This window comes from Neodiprion pinetum, chromosome 6, assembly GCF_021155775.2.
Source record: "Neodiprion pinetum isolate iyNeoPine1 chromosome 6, iyNeoPine1.2, whole genome shotgun sequence".
Lineage (NCBI taxonomy): Eukaryota > Metazoa > Arthropoda > Insecta > Hymenoptera > Diprionidae > Neodiprion > Neodiprion pinetum.
The window spans coordinates 1,081,983-1,102,304 of NC_060237.1; the positions used below are offsets into that span (position 1 = coordinate 1,081,983).

The 20,322-nt window shown below is 41.4% G+C and overlaps 1 protein-coding gene across 6 annotated transcripts in view; it reads left to right on the forward strand.

The window, feature by feature from the left end:
- KCNQ (KCNQ potassium channel) overlaps window positions 1-20,322 on the forward strand; it is a 129,927-nt gene that overhangs the window by 91,818 nt on the left and 17,787 nt on the right. For 3 of the 6 annotated variants that reach the window (XM_069137284.1, XM_046633051.2, XM_046633056.2), the window contains one exon: window positions 1,717-2,805. The exons of the other annotated variants lie outside the window; for them this stretch is intronic. In XM_069137284.1, the coding sequence (XP_068993385.1) occupies window positions 1,717-1,818 (102 nt within the window). In that variant the 3' untranslated portion in view covers window positions 1,819-2,805. Of the gene's footprint in view, window positions 1-1,716; window positions 2,806-20,322 lie in introns of those variants that run through there. 6 annotated transcript variants of the gene reach the window in all.

The window sequence follows — 20,322 nt, forward strand, 5'->3', positions numbered from 1 at the left end:
GTCCGCGTGCTAACGTCAACCGCTCAACGTGTACGCGACGCGTTTGCAATATTGCAGCCGAACCCGGTTCCTGAGACCATTAAACCTCAGGCTCCGTGGAAACTGGTGGAAACGTGCGTAAATATTCGCCCGTGTGCGTCGCGGGGACGTTTTGATAGCGCGCCGAGGCTTAATATCGCGCCTAGATTAAAACCGGCGCTTAAACTAACCGCCGTCGATCGTAATAATCGTAAATACTCGGCCCGCCGCGACGCCGCCCGTATTTATATCGGTTAGGACACCGAGATTCCATTCCCCGCACTGGGTGTGCAAACGACAAAGACGTCGCTTGAATTTTGTTGCTGGATATTTTATCTTACCTTTACAGAATTTTTTCATTAAACAAGGAAAGAGTTTTGCGTCACACCAGTTTTGTAAGTGTAGTTTTGAGAAAAACGTGTTTAAAGTTTTGACAAGTAAAAACTTTACACGACTTAAATGACTTACCGGCTAATCAGCGATTCCAGCGCCATGCGACGAGCCTTCGGATTCTTTGGAAAGTTCATTTTCGAGCTTCTTTAGAAAATATCGAGCTCCCGCGCTGCTGAAGAACCAATCGCGCCTCATCAAAAAGAGATTCGAATCTAGTTCCGCGCACTGGAATCTAGTCTTTTGATAGGTTATACCAACATTTTATTGAACAAAACACTTTTCGCCTTTTTTAGGCAGCCAAAGGTATCTCCCCCCTTAAATCTTCACACTCCGAAAGTTGTTGTCCAACTCGGGTTACGGCGTTTCGTTACTTACAACCATTTCTGCGCCGATATCGTGGGTTGTAACGTGTACGAAGAAGTTCCGAATCGTCTAATGCGATTCCTCGTTTTCACAACTCGCAACGTTACGCTTCGGATTGAACGAACGCTCGTAAACCTCCGAGACACCGCTGTCTGCGAGGCTAACGACGAATCAAATATCCGTCAGACTTTGCGCAGGTCGATATTCGAAGTTCGAAGTTGAACGGAAACGGGGCGGCTATACACACGACAATGCGATACATCCGCTAAAAGGTTCGGTACCTACCGTTTGCCCGCCACCTGAAACTTGAACCGCCAAACTTAAATCGCGTGTTTCGAAACTCTGTAGACCGTGCAGCTCTGGTCTGTTCACTCGTCAAGTCTTCAAACTTCATTATTAACGGCCTCCGGGCATTTTCCGAGGGTAAACAACTAGATCAGTTCGTTACGGCGATTGCGGTTCGAGGAACTTCGAAGAATCTACCATCGGTGTCAGGATGGGAGTAGAGAATACGGTAAATGAAACCAACTAAAAAAAACAACAAATCAGGCGAGAAATCGAGAGTTTCTCGTGCGTCTAATCGGTAGACCGTCGACGGATCGAACTTCGGAGAGTGCCCAAGTATTTCCTTCGTCGTGCGAACAGGCTGTAGGTAAATAGGTACCCCTACTATCGCCGGGTTTTGGGTCTTGACACCTTGAGCGAGTTCAACAAACCATTGAACGGCGCTGAGTAGCGTGTTCCCCGACTCCCGGAGCCTTTCGTTTCCCAACCAGCTCATTCCGCGACCTCTTATGCCGGTCCCCGCGCTGTACGATGCATCGGTAGGTATGAAAGAAAAAGAGAAACGGCTGAGGGAGAGAGGGATAAGGATGAGGGGGAAAGGGCGAGGGAGGACGGGAGGCGGATTGCATTGACGCGAATTTTTCGTTTTCGCCGCAGCTGTCGGTGATGGACAAAAAGATGGACCAGCTGGTGTACGTGCTGAACGCAGTGGCGCACAAGCAGCAAATCCCATTGAGGAGCATAGAGGACGACGTCTAACGGCGGGCCGCCTCGGCGTCGGGATTCGCGGCGCCCGTACTCTCCGCGACGTCGTCCCTCTCGTCTTCGGCCGCGCTGAGCTTTAAAGCTCCCTCAACGCCGCCGGAAGCGCTCGTCTTGCCGAAGCTCACCATCACCACCGTCACGCCGGATATGCTGAGCCAGGGCTTCTGACCGACCGACTCGTTGTTTCTGCAACCGCGCACCTCCGCCTGCTGCAACCTCTGAGAAATATCCGTTTCCTGGCTGCCTTTATCCGGCGAGGATTATTTCAGGGGGACGAGGAATCCGCCTGCCGGGAGATAAAAATCTCCCTGATTTATCATACAATTTATTACTCTCGTAATGATCTTTTGCTTCTTTGCGAGCCTCGTTGGACCGACGGCGGCGGAAGTCGAGTTAATTTTTTTTTTTATTTTATATTCTTCGCATTACCGTATACCTGTTTGAACGTTTTAATGTTACAGGTCTGACTGTATTATTTTTGGCTGTGTGCTGATGCGTGTTTTTCCTTTTTTTTTTTTTTGTCGCAACTTTTCGGTCGCAATCGAACGTTTCGATATGAACGAATAAACGAGAACAAAAACGACAATTACAGCAAGAAGGAAAAGATGACGGATAAAAATAAAAAAAAAAAAAAGAAACGTTTCTTTCACGTTGTAAATAAGGTTTTACGCACACGAACAATATGATATACATATACATACGCATATATATATATATATATATATGTATATATATATGTGTGTGTATGTTATGTATAACATACACCGTAGCGATTTCATCGCTTAATATATTAGCATACATGATAATATGTATATTGTATATATATATAATATACCGATGCACAGATTGACTTGCTGTATGAAGAAGAAGCAGGTGGTTATCGTTTGTCATCGCGGAGGTAAAAGTTATAGAACAGCCTGTTTCAAGAGAAGAAAAAAAAAAACGAAGAGTACAGTTGAAACCGAGCTTGACGGGCTCGATTTAATGCAGCAGTAGACGTAAAACGAATTAAATGACCTAAAGAGTAAATTAATAATAAAATAAATAAACCGACTACTTTATTATAAAAATAAAGACAAAAAAAATTATACATAGGTATATATATATATATATATATATGAAGAAATTCGTCTTAGTGACAGGCGAGGAGGCACCCTTCCATTATCTAATAATCACATCACTGCGCGAGAATTTAATTCTATTTTTTTCCTGCGACGTACGTGCGTAAGTGAGGTTCTGTACCACTATACGTATATGTATATATAATTATTATACATATTATATATATAATATATATACATATTATATATACAAACGGTCTATATTACAATACTTGGAAACGATACATTAGCCTGCATAAAATTCGTACACGTGTAGATAGCAACGTACACAATGAAAAACAATTAATTTAAGTAGTGTACGTTTCGAACAAACAGGTAGATAAATTTAAGCTGTGCAAAAGAAAAAATTGAAGATTCTTTAGATAGTGTTGCACGCTGTTGCTTCGATCTTTCGGAGATATTTTTCGTAATATTAAATATGATAATGATAATAACAGTAGTAACGGTAATAATGACACTGATAAAGGTAATAATAAATGTAACGGTATAATTATTAAATGAACCGGAAAGAGGAAGTAAGAAAACTTTAGTCGAGTATAAAATAAAATAAGCTAAAAATAAATTCACTCGCGAAACCTCCGTTGGTTCTGCTGGTCGTGGATCAAAAATTCGTTCGCCGTAACGTTTCTGATGGGAACAGGAAATAAGTCGGAAGATTTCTTTATTATTTTTCGCGATACTTGTGAACTTGGGGAGAAATGAGAGAATGAAGTGGTCGTTACTTTTTAATACCACGGTCGAGGACGGTATTGTTCTTTGTAATAAAAATTTGATACGTGAAAAAGGTGGATGTGTTTTAATCGGTTGAAACTCGAGGGTATTTAAAAAAGAAAGGAAGATACAACGTTTAAATAATGAGTATAAATAAAATCTCGTTGATACGTCTTGTAAATTTGTGAATAAGGCATAGCGATTAATCAATTCGATTATTAAATACGGAAACTACGTAAACATTACGGATAAATAAATGATATAGATAATATTTCATAACCTCGTTCTTTTCTTTTGAATATTTAAATTCCAAAATAGCGTGATTAAAATAATTCTTCTTTAACACTGAAAAATCATCTGCAGTCGCGATAAAATTTATATGTATAAGTATCGTAAAATCGCGAGGAAGCTGTTGAGGGTATTTTTAGTCATACAGCTTAACGATAGAAAATTATAGCCTGTATAAATACTGTTAGGGTCCAAAAAATATACCTGTATTCGAACAATTTTCATTGTTATAGAGCCTTACTATTTCGTGGATCGAAAGCCGGAGGTAGGTACTTTGGAAAATTCCGATTCGGCGCGGCGTTTGATTCGACAGAGTTGCGGGCGGGGTGCCGGTAACGACGAAAATAATAATTCAACGTCACGCATGACGTGAGATAAGAGGGAAAAAGAGGGAAATGATACAATGCGTGGATAATGTCTCGGTGAAAATTCATGCACCTCGACAATTTGCAAAAATTACTCTTCGTTCCATTGGCTGCAGTGAAAAATACGATACACAGAGCGGTGGAAGTGATAAAATGTTTCGACGAGTTGTCTCCGCGTAGTAATTAACGGGACGCGTGGCGATGCAGGATAATAATAAGATTAATAAGAAGAAGAAAATTGAGTCGACAGTTGAATAGCCGACGACGTACGCGGTGTTAGGTATTACCCGAGTGAAAGTGCGAACGTGTGCCATTACCAATTTGAAAATTCAACCGTAACGAGGCTCGAAGAGACAGCGCGCGATGCTGTAGGTGACTAGTTAGAGCACTCACCGCCTATTTATTACCGATGTATAATAAATAAAACCGCCTTTACGGAGACTAGCTGCACTGCTCTTGCGCTAATCGCACTCTGAGGAGAAATCATAATTGAACCGTAACCCGGTATGCGCCTGAGTGCCGAACCACTTCTGGCATACAGTGCACAATAACGTGCTTTGCGACCGACCTTGTCGACCTATTTTTATTCAATTTTTCAATTTTTCATTCGAATTTTTCCGAATTGTATCACGCGCTCCAACAATCGTCAAGTTACGACTATACCGCGGATCGATCGTGAAATGGAAAGAGAGAGGCGTCGTAAATTAATTTGGGTACGGAGAAAGAGGAGAGAAAAAATGTCGGATTGATAGACGGGCGTGTCGAATCAAACGCTGCGAGTACTCAAATCGACTCCGGCATGGCGTTACACCGAATACACGCATGTAATAAATATTAATTACGGTGATTTAGGGGGGCGTTCTAAAGCTTTGTACGCGCACGTCGACGTTGGAAGACGAACAGGAACAATGAAAAAGATGGATAAATTTCGGTGCTATGAGAATCGCATAGATTGTTGGAAATGTATCGTCTGGCGACAATGATTGTGCGCCGCGTTCGAAACTTTGGAAATACGTCGAGCATCACGACGAATGATTACAAGAAGTATTTACGAAGGGCTGGAGTAGGTCGCTAAATTCGCAAGAGAACAATTTCAAGTTCGTATCGATCTGTTGTCATTTTGCCAGTCTAGGCATTCGATGGACCTGAGGATTAATCCTCCGTTGTAAACAAAGTTCGAAAATGACAGTTTCATTCTCAGTCGATACTCCGACTGTGATACGAGAATCACGCGTCGAAATTTTCTTACAATCAACGCGAAACGAGGAGTAAAGGTTTTGACTAAGCATTTTTTTCTTCTCTCAAATACCGAGGCGATTTTCTCCGAGGTTTAATTGAAAAATGTGCTGCAGACAATCAGATCAATTAACAATGATACCGATGATTTGCAACGGGTAAAACGAATTAGTGAAATGTCGTGAAATGTGAAGAATGTCGATTGATCATATTTATGCCTTGAAATTGCGTTTTACGGGAATATTCGCGATAAGAATAACGGAGCAATATATATTTTACGCGGAATAATTTAAGAACACTTGTATGTAGGTATGTCTAATCTCGAAATCAATCGCGCGTCGTGTCGAGTCGTTTAAAAGCAAAAAGTTCGCGTGTCGTGCCGAATTTCACAACTTCTCAACGAATGGTGAGTCACTTTTTACATTCCCTTTATAAAAATATTTTACCTAGGATATTTACTGTAAAATGCGCGTTAAATACTTTGGTGCCTCTCACTCGTTCTCAAATTATCTTACTATATATATATATTATTTATAAAATACGTGGAATTCGAAGCTGGATGATGAAAGAAGGGAAATAAAAAAAAGGGGGGGGGAGGTCCGTGAATTTCGTAATTCGATATGATCGACTCTGTACATAAATCTGTATGTTTAATTAACAGTCTTTTCTCTAATTAAAAATGCTTGATTATTTTCAAGTTTGACGAAGATATTATTGGAACAAAATTCGACAGACGCTGTTTCGCAGAGCGTGTTGCCTCTCAATTTTTGTCGTTAATTCCTTTTAAGCCCACCGACGTTCGAAAGTTTGCTTCTTCCACCAAATTGACACCCTAATTGCGTCTTGTCATCCGCAATGCCAGCCTCGGAATCACCAATTAGGAAACCAGTGTCCACATTTACTCCTACGCGTGCTCACTGCGTACACATATACACAACGTGCATTGTACATAGTTTTGTAGCCAAGGTCGGAAAGGGAAACGTTCGTAACGCGTGTAATTTTTTTCCTCCGTTTATTTTTTATCTCCTTGTTTATTCACTAATTAACGGAGAAACGCTTTGTTGGATAATTTATACACACATACGGTACCTACAAAGTATCCTATACCGCGGTTAGAGTTAAAGTTGAGGTCGTAAAGTAAAAAAATACTGCCACGTTGTGCGCGATGTTGAATTATGTTGTTGACTTTATTTATGTTGAAACGAAGGTCAGATATATAATATACGATCGTCTCTGATACAAATATCAAAGTTGTGGAACGACATTCGACTGAAATATATATTGTTAGATAAATTACACCGCTCGCAAAAATATAATATTAATCGCTTGTCAAATTATTATTATTATTATTATTATTATTATTATTATTATTATTATTATCATTATACACAATTGTTGAACACACCGCGGAAGATTAACAAAACGGTATAAATTATATTCGCCTGGATTTATATTGTTCAAAATTTACGGTTACGTAGCGAATTGTTTCTACAAATGTATATTATATAGGTAGGAATATTCTCTCTATCTAGTCACGATGACTGCGATATTATAGTTATTTGTCGTATGCTTTAATATATAAATAATGATAATACTCTCGAAAATGATAATATCTTACTATACTCATGGAGCAAGTAGCGTTCGCGAATCGGCCGAATATATATGTATATATATATATATATATACACATTAGAGTGAAATGCGCGTCTATTACAGGGTGGCTGAAATAAAAAATCCGTTTCATTTTTCTTCATCTCTCTCATCACTCGCTTCGACGGTTCTTTCAGTGTGAAATCAAAGTTTCCAAAATCTAACAATGATCAGGTACATTTGAAAGTAAACGAGGTTGGTTCGCCGGATTCATTCAGGGGGACGAAGAATGATACGAAATTTTTTTTTTACCCACTCCGTTCTATAAGCGTGAATATATTCATAGTAATAGTGATAAATCTTGAAACATTACGGATTATTATATTTACGCGTCATCTCGATTAAGGTACAACTTTATCGCAGTTATAACAGTAATAATAATAAAACGACAACATAAACAACAACAACAACAGCAACAACAATAATAATAATACCGGTTATAGTAAAATTAATAATAAAAAGAATAATAACAATAATGAGCGTAATATAAGGAAAAAGATAAAACGAGAATAAGCTGACAATTAAATATTGTACAATGGAAATAATTGCATGGGAATAAAATGAAATTAGGTAATGCATTAAACTTAAATCTGTATAAATAAATATAGTAAATTACCGAACAAAAGCTCTGCTATCCAGAGCCTAGAATGTGATAACACGTGACCTATACTTATAAAATATTTATGCAGTATATATGATTGTACGAATTCGTTGGTTAATTGTTTAATTAGCTCATGACGATCAACTATAATATATTGCGGTAAGGAAGTGAAGTTTTCATCCGAATCACGTGATTGCCTCTCTCATAATTAGTGAAAAAAAAAAAAAAAAAAAAGAAACACGATCTGCAGAATTCCAGAGGTTTCCGAAAAATATATCCCGATGAAATTATTGCGGGTACATTAATCAACTTGCCCTCAATTTAATTTCAAATTAACTGGAAACGTCTGGCGATTTCTCAATGGATGTACTATGTAAAATATTGACTATTGTAAATTTCGAATTTGGTAGATAGCTTGATAAGTAGTTCGAGTAGTTCGAGGTTGAGGTTATAGGAACGTGACGATAAAAATAAGAAACAAAAAATTCACGTATCTATTGAAGTTTTCGATACCGTGCACGAACGTAGCTAACATTGAGCGAATTATTCTTTTTCTATTGCTCTTGCCTTTCTCATTGTTACCATTCCGTTCGAAAAGTTTGTAACAAACATTGTGCGTATTATAACTCGTCTTAAATATAAAATGTTTCACGATTCGGTAACTATATGTATAATATTTAGTAGAGGGACGAGAAGCTTAAATCTCAAATTTCTGTCGTGCCTAATTTAAAGTGAAACTTTTTCTATGCGCAATAGCGAACGTAAAAATTAATACATTACCATTATTACTATACATATATTATATATATATATATATATATATATATACAATATACTGTTATTTAAACGATACGATTAATAATTTATTCGTAATAATTAAGTACAATTACTATGTATGCATGTATAATATTGTGTGTATACGATATACATACATATATAATAATACCCTTATCTGCAATTCCCGCATATATATATATATATATATATACATACAATATAAAATCGCTGTAGCGAATAAGTGGCGTCGCATGTACAACGTTGACTTAAAATGAGCGTTTGCAAGAAGATGCATAAATGTGGTTTGAAAGTCAGAGAAAAAAGTAGAAGAAAATAAAATTGAATAAAAAACGAAAGAGCGGAAAAATTGCGAAAAAAAAGGTAAAGAATTTATGAAAATGTAAAAACAATTACTATACTTTCTGGGCTCAAGAACCCTTATACCGCACCTGAAGAATTGGAAAATGGCAGAACGCGGCCCCTTCGCGTCTTTTTTAAACTTCTTTCAAATTGGAAAGAATACTCTTTGCATGAAGTAGCGAAAAAATTATTGATTTTATTTGATTCTTACACCGCATTCGCGCAGGGAATTCAAATGAATCGATTTAGCAATGTCTGAAATAATATACATAGTATATAGCTATATATGATACATATGAAGGAAGGAATTCTAAGTTTGAAAGAAATTTTCGAAAGCGGGAATGCCGGGCACGTTACGTGCCTATACTTATTAATGGGGGGAAAAAAAAAATGATTAACTAATAAATTAACTATAGATCTAAATAAAAATTATACATAAAATAATATTTCGATTATATAGGAAGCAAGCAAGCAATCTGGACCAATCGTGTATTTTCTAAATTTCGACAATTTATCAAACGTACTTAACAATATTATCCAATAACGAAAACAGTGCGTGTAAATATACGCACATGTACACATGCAGTGTTATACAGACATGATAATCGGTATAGCGAAAATTTTTTCCCATCTCGACTATATCTATAATATACTATCTCTACGCGGTGAATAATTGATCGACTTCTGTTTATTTATTTTTTTTTTTTTTTAATATCAATTTCACTCGATGCTCTATCTGGATAAGAATATCGTTCATTATACGTCGAGCATACGTTGACAGAGAGGGGAGAGAGAGAGAGAAAACGAAAAAACGGTACAAGGCTAGACTGTCGTGATCGAACTATTTAACGTGTCAGATATATGGGAGTGTGAAATATGTTGAAGCGAGGGAAGAAATCACATGTGAATTACGTCACAGACTTAGACCATACGAAATAAGGCCTTCGCTGAAATAACGCCCACGAAAGATGATATTCAACGGTTGATCTCGATAGCAATACATACATACATTCGTTGAGTACATAAATATTTACAAGTCTCATTAACGACTGCCTGACAAGAGTCGAGAATGACGGAGACTGTAATGAAGTTTAACGCGGGATAATCTGTACATAAGAAAAAAGTAACGAAGAAAAACTATTTCCTCACAGTACACGATGATCTTTAATAATTGTACGATTGACCAAACCTACCGACCTTATTTTTTAAGCAACAATCAACTTTTCGAATCTAATTACCAGCAAATATGAAAGACCAAATTATATTCCTATATAATAAAAACCGTAGCTGATCTATATCTATAAATACATTTAAAAAAAAAAAATATATATATATCTATATACATACATATTATACATATGTACTACAATTCGTATACATATCCTATGTATACGATACATTGTATTATAAATACGTCAGTATGTATATTTTCTGACGAATCTTTAAATTGATCGACACAATGTTCACTCCGTTCAAAATTAATTTTGACTACTTTTCAGCGGTTTTTTTATTTTGTTTTTTTTTTTTTGTAAATCTCTTTTTCTCATTACCTTTTCCATTTCTCTGCGCGACGAAATGCGTCCCGCGACGTGTATAAAAGATGCTATATAAAAAGATAAATATAAGATCGTCGAAGAGGGTTTTGAAGAGTTTATATAACGTAGCGTATGTAACGTTAATCGTCTAATTCTGATGATTAATATTGAACTACTTGTGCGATGGAAAACAATTAAAAACACTTCTTGAAGCTAGAAAAAAATAAAAAAAAAAAATAAATAAAAAAAAAACAAAAAAAAAAACGACGAAAACACAACTCAACCATATCACCGTAGTTGCCTATACTAGCCACTAGTAGTGTCTCGTCGATACGTTATCGATATCGACCTGTCGAATTAGCCGCAAACGTTCGCCGCAATTTAGATGAATTCAGAAGACACACGTCCGCGCATGCTCGGCCTGTATTTATATTCACACGCGTCGTATTAGATATTACATCGTCAAGTTATTATACCTACGTATTCAATATGCCGTGTTCCAGGATGCATAAAAAGAGAGAACGGAATTAAGGGGGGAATAACAACTTTATCAAAATACCGCGAGCGTTCGCGGCTAGATGAAGAACTCTGTTCCTTACGACTATTATACATATTATACCTACCGTACGATACAAAGTTATCAATAATAATAATAATAATAATAACAACAACAATAATTATAATGATAATATGAATAATAACAATACAACACAAATAATAAAATATCGTTTGCTAATAAATTATTACTATCACAACCTATATTATTAAATAATATAATTATAGTGCGATAAATACTATATATATATATAATATATATATACATATATATACATATATATAATACATACATAATATACAGAAGCCTGTCAAATATTGTACATTTGCGACATCATTTCCTGTAATAACAATAACAATAATAATAATAATAATAACGGCGCTAGTGCTAACTGTAATATTATTGATAATGATAATACATAGTACTTATACGAACAGTAAAAATAATTATATATATATATATATATATGTATATTTATATTATATTTGTATAATATATATATATATAATTATCATTACGGCACGTATATAATACGATGGTAAAGGTTCAGTGCACCATGACTGCTATTAAGTTCTAAGCGTACGACAAGGTCTGCTATCGTCGATTATTATCATCATCATCTAAGACAAGACGGTCGCCTGCACCTGCATCACGTAATTTCCTTTCTCGTCGACGATGGCATCTTCTCGTTGTATAGCATAATCGGTACATTGAGGTGTAGAGAAACGTTGATTAACCGCGATAGCGCAAACACTGAACATCGTACGAACATACCTGTATTATATATTAGCGATTCTCGCTTGTCGCAACTGCGTGTAGGTGAATTCAATTAGTCGATGCATTGAATTAAAATTAATATTATACGCAACTGTTATTAACAAATCCGAGAATAAGTCTTTATCGCTTTGCTCATGCGGCGCCTAGGAATATTTACCGGAGAAGTAGGTGTAAAGTGCATGTACGGCTTGGACCTTTCGGTTTATCTAGATTTTATTGCCTCCCTACAGCTGTGTGTGGGTGTGACACGTTATGTTATATTATTTTCACATGCACACGATATGCGAATTTGCATTCGATGACATTAAACGCGTTGGAGAAGGACAGTGTTATATACGGTCACGTCGTTAATATCACGTATAAAATTACCGATGATTCCTGCGTCTGCCGTTGTACGCAATTCGTTTAATGCCATTCAACGCTCTTCGCTAATTGACAATTTCACATCACGATCTGTAATTATCTTTTAACACCGTCACGTCGCGTTGACCGCCGGTGTTACAGGGAAAAGGCGGCGTGGTTCTTTCTGTTAGCTTCAATTTCTTCAAACGTTCTTTTCTCCTTTTCTCCCGATCAACCGACACCCAGTGACGGATATTGTGTCAGGTTAATCTACGCGTACAGGCCTCGATAATTTGTCAGTACATCAAAAGGACCTTCTAATCCAATTAATTCATAGATAGCCAGCTGCCTCTGCTGTGCCGCTGTGTTCCAGCGTGTATACGTACACTTGTTGGGCAGCTTACAGGGTCGCATCTGAGATGAGATTGAGGACCGGGAGATAGAGTCGATAGGAGATGAAAAATTAACTCCGATAAGTCTGATAGGGAAGAATCTTCCACTAACCGTGCACGGCTATCGTCCCATGGTACGGATCGGGTATGCATCGGGTACGCGGAGAAAATAAACGCCCCGCAGCGATAATTATCTCACAACGTTTGAAAGATACGCTCCGGTGCTCGTGCTCACGCCCTGCTGCATGTTATTATACTATATTGGAGAGAAAAATAAATAAATAAATAAATAAATAAATAAATAAATAAATAAATACCGACTCGCTCGCTAACGCTGGGGTAAAAATTGAATCGGCTGCAATGAAACTCGTGTTTCGCGAGCCCCACGCGTGGCCTGAAAATTATCGTCGTCGTGTGTCAGGCTACATGTGTTCGCTTGTCCGAATCATACCCCGGGAGTGATTTATGCCTCGCCGTTACGCGTCGTGTGACTTTCCACCGACCGAAAGACGACGAGGTGTTCGCGGGTCAACGTCGATCGATTATCCTCGTAAATTCGGGCTTTTCATCTCTCTCTCTCGTTCGAGTCTCTCGCTCGTCGGGGGTGTCCGTCTTTGAATTTTTCTCTCCGATCTTCCTCCTCCTCGTTTTCAAGGCGCACCTGCGACTCGGAGCCTGATTTCGAGTGCGTCCCTGGGTCGTCGTACACCTGCTCCTTCGCCTTATAACCTGTCCGGACACGGCGAGAGTCCCTCGGCTGCGTTTACCACCGTCCTCCGGGTTTGTGCACCTCGCGGGGTTTCAGCCGCGGCTGTAACGGTGTCCCGTCTCTTTCTTCCTCTCCTCCACTCGACTCCGCTCCGCTCCTTTCTTCGTTCAGCTTACAGCTCGCAAGCTCGCAAGCTCGCCTCGCCTCGCCTTTGCAGCAACGCTTGCTTGTCCGCCGCTCGTTCGAGGCCAGAAGAACGCGTCGGGCCGGGTCGGACCTTACAATTAGATTATATCTCGATGGAAGTGAAACGCCCACTAGGTACAACCGATATCTCGTCGACTCTACGTGTAACCAAGAGATACTCGCGACTTCGTATCTCGCGCGATTGTTACGTGCAACTGTACGATCTTTCGTTTCGCAAGAGAAAACACTCCTGGCCCGATCCCGGGACCGATCGCAACCGCGAATCCACCTCTGCGGAACAAAAACCGCAGACTCAAACCCGCTAGGGAATTATTGACGAAAATTACGATTCTTCTCGTGATTCTACCGCGACTTCGCGAGATTTAACAAACAAGCTAACGTGAATTTCGGGGTTTGGAAAATAAAGGAGGATCGAGCTGCGGGACTACTTTTTAAAAAATAGAATATCGCGACGCTTCGAGTATCATTCGCTTATCCCTACAATGGATATCAAAACATTGATATCAGCGATTTGAAATTTATTTAAAGTGTCGGTGGTGATCGACGATCCCACGAAACGAAAAGCTTCTCACTTCGTGTCAATTTGATTGCACGGGGAGTGATTAGACGGTCGCGTAAAAAAGTTGAGAGAAAAACAAACTTCCAACATGCTGATACCTCGAGGCAGAAGGATGTACCGGACTGATCTTTGTGGGACTACCGTAGTAAAAAATTCCGGCAGTCGAAGAATGTCACGCAACAAAAGTGTTGCGGGAGGAGGAGGCTACACTTGAGAGTGTGAAAGAGAAAGACAGATATGTAGATAGATAGATGGATAGATAGATAGATAGATAGATAGATAGATAGATAGATAGATAGATAGGAAGATAGACGGACCATCCAGTCAGCCAGTCATGTATATATATATATATAAATATTTGATGCATATAACGGACAATTACGAGGAACGAGGCATCTCCGGCTGGGTATGGCATTTTTATTTTGTTTTTATTTCTTTACTTTCAATTGCCGCAGTCCGCGCGACGCGTCAAAAACGAACGCTGTGATATTTCCTCGGGGGGCATTGAAACGCAAATCAGGGTCTTGGGTCACGTCAAAACTCGAGTCTCCCGTGGAGCTCGGAAGAGCCGAGCCAATGGTCAAGCTGGTGCTGACAATTGAGCGTAAGAGCCGCTAGAACCCGGTGAAAGAGCCTCGCGTCGACTCGTCTCGAGGAAAGTTCTTGCTGCGGGGTCAATTTGTCACGAAATCATCACGTGTCCAATCATTAGCCGGCTTCGGGCCCTCCGGCTCGTTCCTACTAACGCACTGCTCGGCCCTTCGCCCACGCTCCTTTGTACTTTACTTCCTCGAATATTTTACAACCTACGGACTACGGTCCAGTTTCACGTTGCGCTCTCTTAACGAGCAACGAGCTCGGCTAGGTATCCGTAATCGCGGATCTTCGTACGCGAGCCGATTTCTTGACGTCTATCAATGTGTACGACTGCAGCTGCACCGACCGGCGAGATAATTATTACACGGCAATCGCGTTATAAACGCAATTACGCAAAATCCGTTACGAAACGCCCGTAACGTGTCTGATGTTGGTCAGCGATAGTTAAAACCCATTTCCACACATTTTTTGCCCCTGCGCGCGTGTGTGTGTGTGTGTGTGTGTGTGTGCGTGCGGGTTGCAGGATAATTCTTAGGAAACTTTGCCGTATCGATGCGGTAGCAAAGGATTCTATTGTAGGGCAGCTTCGAGTAGAAGAATTATGTATTCGGTTCAAGAAATTACTGTTCAAAAATGATAAATCTCTACCGGGGTTCGATTTTTTTCTTAAGATTGATGCATACGTGCTCGCACCTGCGCGGCTGCAGGCGACCCTCCCCAAGTCGCCGGAGGTTGTTTGGGAACATTATTGGAAAGTGGTTAATTAAAATCGAACGATTCATTTGCGTAACCTGATAGACCTTAGCGATGAGTTATGTCCCATAATTAAAATCATTCGGTCTAAATGCCGCTGTGCAAGTCTCAGCGCAACTTTCCCAACTATGATGATATTTTATCTACGTATATATATATATATACCGCTGGTTTAAGTAGGCTGCAGTTTAATGGTCCTTCTATATCTACCGGATAGTTTCGTAACTCACTTTTCAATTTACTCAACTATCGATTACCCGATTTCGATCGACAAGAGCGGCCTGAATTTACTCGTCAATAATCGTCAAATCAAGCTGCTCTTAAGCCTAAGGTTTCTGCGATTTATGAAAAGTTCCGTGTACTCGAGTTTCAAGTGTTACGAACACGCTGGAAGTGAGTGTCAAACGAATGGCAGTTATCCGAGGTCCAACCGTGGACTCGCGACTTCTAGAACCCAGCGTTTCAAATCACAGACAATCCCGAACATAGAATTAATAATAAAATACGGATATCTGCCTCGTCTGAAAGAAATTCCTCAAATTCCACTGGTGATAAATTTTCTCGTTCGCGGACGTTACGAATCAGTTTGCGTACGACGCACTCGGCGCAATCTTTGCGACGTGTATAGTCGATCGAGCGTACGATGTAAAGAAGTCGGAGCTCGTGCTGCCGCTTCTTTCTGCGGTGATTCGAATCAAGCTGAGATTCTTGACGAGGGCACGCATCCCGGGGTATCGGAGCACGTGTACCTCCGACGATAAATCAAAGGGTGAATGCGAAAATGTCGATAGCGTCGGTGGTCCGGCGGGTAAGAAGAAGAGTCGGAGAGGATGCTGGAAGCACGAGAAGATCCTTCCTTCCTTCCTTCCTTCCCTCCGTTCCCTCCCTTCTTTCCTTCTTCCACCGCGAACATTCGAGGTTCGATACGCGAAGGAGGATGGAAGGACGGGGGCGGCACGCGCGTACCTCGGCGTCCGGATCCTGCGGATAGGAGCCGGCGAAAGGATGCCGGGAGTTCGTCCGCAAGGAGACGCGGGATGAGCGCAAGAAGCGGAATGCAGCGCCGAAAGACGCGCCGGCTTAATTGCATTTAATTAATCAACGGCGAAGGAGACTCCGGGCCAGCCGCGAATCTCGAGGCGCGACGCGAGAGGATCCATTGATGAACGTTGCCCGGTGGTCGGCTCGTGATTTCATCCCGATCCGGTCGACGGACCGGCTTATTGTTAGTCGAGGCGCGCGCCGCCGACGGATTCCGGTTTCTTCGATTAAAACGCCGCCCGAGAATGATGCCTTCCGGTGGCGTCTCTCCTCCTCGTCCTCACCCCCGATCTCTTCTTGCTCCGCAGTCTCATCTCCTCCCCTTCGCTTCTTCTTCTTCTTCTTCTTCTTCTTCTCTTCTACATCTTTTCGGCCCGGCCTGCAGCTGAACGGAACGCAGCATCCGATTTTCGATTACCTATCACGCCGCGATTTTCTATGCCGATTATACGAGCGGAGATCGATTATATCGCGATCCGAATCCCGATCCCGCGGCCAGGATTATGTGTGTTCATACAGTGAATTATACCGGCTGCAACCGGTCTTTTGATTAATTTCAGTCCTGCGTCCGCAGCGCCATCGGCTCGGCGGGTAGCTGTGCACTTACTTTACACTTCTTTTATACCTTCCGCGTCTTCATTATTTTCACCACAACACAATCAGTCTCGGCTCTACTACTCCGTTCACCTCCGGCTCTCTTATTTATCGTTTTCTCGACGTCTTCCGCGACGCGGAATTACAGCCGCGCGCCGCGCTGCCTAGAAACGATCCGGTATTCCAGCCGCATTGTGTCAATTCCAGTTTGCTCGAGTAGGAAAATAGAAAAAAAAAAATAAAAAAACAATAAGTAAATAAATAGGGATGATGGAAAAAGAAGAGATCTTTTCCTCGCTCAGCGCCGCTCGAGTTCATTCACTAAGTCGACGTTCTTGCCCCCCGCGATTCCTCGGGGAACGAGGGGGAGGGATTTGCGCTTTTCCAGTGGCAACGAACTAGAAGGAATCTCGTTACTATCGGATAATCGCTTGTCGAGATAGTAACGATCCCTTCGTCTTTTTCTGTCTCTCTCTGTCTCTCTCTTCTCTCAAGGGGGGCAGGCAGGCATCTGGTGACACTGAAGCGGGGGGAAAAATAAAATCAGTAGGCAAAGAGGAAAGAAGGGGAATCGGCGCGGACTGATACGCCAATAATCCGATACCGAGAGATCGAGTGACTTCTTCGAAGAGAATATCGTTTGTCGGCGGCCATTCATTGTAATGAATGTCAGTCGACGTCGGATCACGTTATGTTAAGTTGGGTTAGTTTAATCTCACTCACTCCGCGCGGCGGCCCCACATCTCGCAACTTCTTACCGGTGCAGCCCGCGGGATGCGAGTAGCATAAATCGATGAAACGGTCGAATTAGTGGAAATTTATCTTTCCACTCTGTTTTTCTCTGTATCTTTTCTTTTCTATTTATTTTCTTTCTCATCTTTTCTAGCCCCGATGTTGCGATAGGTTGGAAATTTTAGCGATAAATAAAAATAGCGCGTCTCTTCACGCCCCCTTCTCATTATACAAGTCGATGCAATAATTGCAGGATGCCGCGTATCGATCAACGTCACCACGACTATTAATTAATAACGAATTGAAACTCGCCTTGGCGCGAAATGGAAATCGTATTGGATAGCTGTTAATTGCACCATGTACGTTCTCGGAGCGCTGCTGCTGCTGCTGCTCGACAATTAGTTATGCAAATGAAGGTGGTGAAACCGTTGTTATACCAGCAAAGAATTCCGCCTCGGTATAAATCGCGAGGGAAATATACGCGACGACTAGATTCGCAGAATGGTCAGCCTCCGCCTCGTCTTGGGTTGATTTTCAACGTCAAACGCGATCTTCGCGGCCGGTTCTCGGCTCGGTTATTCAAAACGCGTCGAAGACTCGCCGTAAATAGGACTCTACGAACCTCCCGCCGCATAGATTGTGGAGCCCGCGCTAAGATCCTGGTTCTGCGATAGGCTGAGCGCGAGACAAATTGAAGTTTTTCAACGACGAACCTGTCCGCCGTGGTCCACGACCCCGTCTCCTCCAACTCCCGATACCGTCTCTCCCGGCACGATCCTGTTTGCTCGCTCTCCGCTCTCCCGCAGCCTCCGACATCCAGCCTCTCGGGACCAGAGGATCATTTCAATATCTCGATTCACTCGTAGTAACGAGGAAAATTACGGAGAAGAAGAACGCACCGGTGCTAGAGAAATTCAGGGTAACCGTGACTAAAAGATTTGAGTACCTGCCATTAGACGTCAAGTTCATTTACTCCGGAATTTTTCCGAACGTTGTAATCTTTCGGAGTCTTCCCTACCACCGTTTTGAATACCAAAGCAGCGGCTTGACTTTTGAATATTGTAAAATAACAACAAGTTACAGGTACGCGATTTGTTCGCATTGTATCTATGATCATCGCGCGTTTCTTTGCGCCAACCGCCTGGCGCAGATAAGCATAAGTGAATTAATTGAAGATGCCCACACGGAACGAGGCGCGACTTTAATTATACCTACCGACGTTATTAAAACGGTTCTATCGAGGGCGAGCAAGTCTTGTATGACCGGAGTGCAACTGCGGAGGAATTTACGCCTCAAGATACGTACATATATTATACGTTACATGTGTGTATATACATGTATATACATGTATATATATATATATATATATATATATATATATACCTATATATTTAATACAACGTATGCACATATTACATGCACCGGAGCTTAGAATAAATCTTGTCTTACGCAAGGGGGCTCTCGCCATTAGTTAGCTTTGTTCGAATACATACCTGCGTACAGTATATGCGATATATCGCCTTGCACACTGCAGGCGGAGAATCGGGTGTTCTCCGTCACGCATTCAGCGAAAAATCGCCGCTGCAGCGGTAGCTGCTTGTTGAAAAATAATAAAATTGACGAGGCTTTTTTGGACGATCGTCTAACGCGCGATCCTTAACTTCCCAGGCCCTGCCAGGCCCTCCGTGGGCCCCTCATGCCCGCCAAAATACCTCTTTTTTCTTACGACGCTCCGCCGCGAGGCCGTATTAGGAAACCTGGAGTCATTGTAGGTAGAGAGACCGACCGACGGCCTCCCCTCGTCGACGAATATACCGGTGAGCGAAAATAAAGGACGAAACGGATGAAGGGAAAGAAAAGTAAAACACCTCACGGTGGAGAAAAATTCCCGACGGGTCGATCGATCCTTACCGAAATCGATATCGTACGTGGATATTAGGGCGCGGGTCGTTGTTTTGAACTTTTTCCAAATCCAGAATTAGTAATCTCCTCAAAAACAGGGGAAAATGTTTACGTACGTACTCGACTGAAAAAAAACGAAAAAAAAAAAAAAAAAAAAACTACTAGTCGAGCGTCGATCGATCGGAGGGTGAGATCCTCGCTTCGCCGACTATCGATCGTTCATTCTAATTCGGGTTCGACGCGCGTCGTCGGCGTCTTCGACTCTTAGACGCGGCGGTTGCAACGGGGGGATAAAAACTCGTCAAGGTGAGCCTGCTCCGTGAGAGGTGAGTGCGTGAATGGGCTTATGCATGAATGGGCCCTTACGCACCGGGTGCGTTTGGAGTCGCGGCACGACCGCGTCTCGGCCTTATACTACACCACCTTCAATGGAGCATCAATGGAGCCAAAAGAGCGCGATGTGAAACGCTTAATTATATCCGCTGGCCGGAGACGTCGATGCTCGGACTAATAGACGGTCCTAAAGAAATCGACCCCTCTCTTCTCGCAGCAGCTCCGGCTCCGATTCTCGATCCAGTCACCTTCTATTTCCTTATCGTCAATCGCACGCACTCTCCGGTTTTATTTTCGATACTTTTTCGACGCCTCTTGGGGGGGGATTAGAATATGCATGTACCGGTTACATCCTGTGCA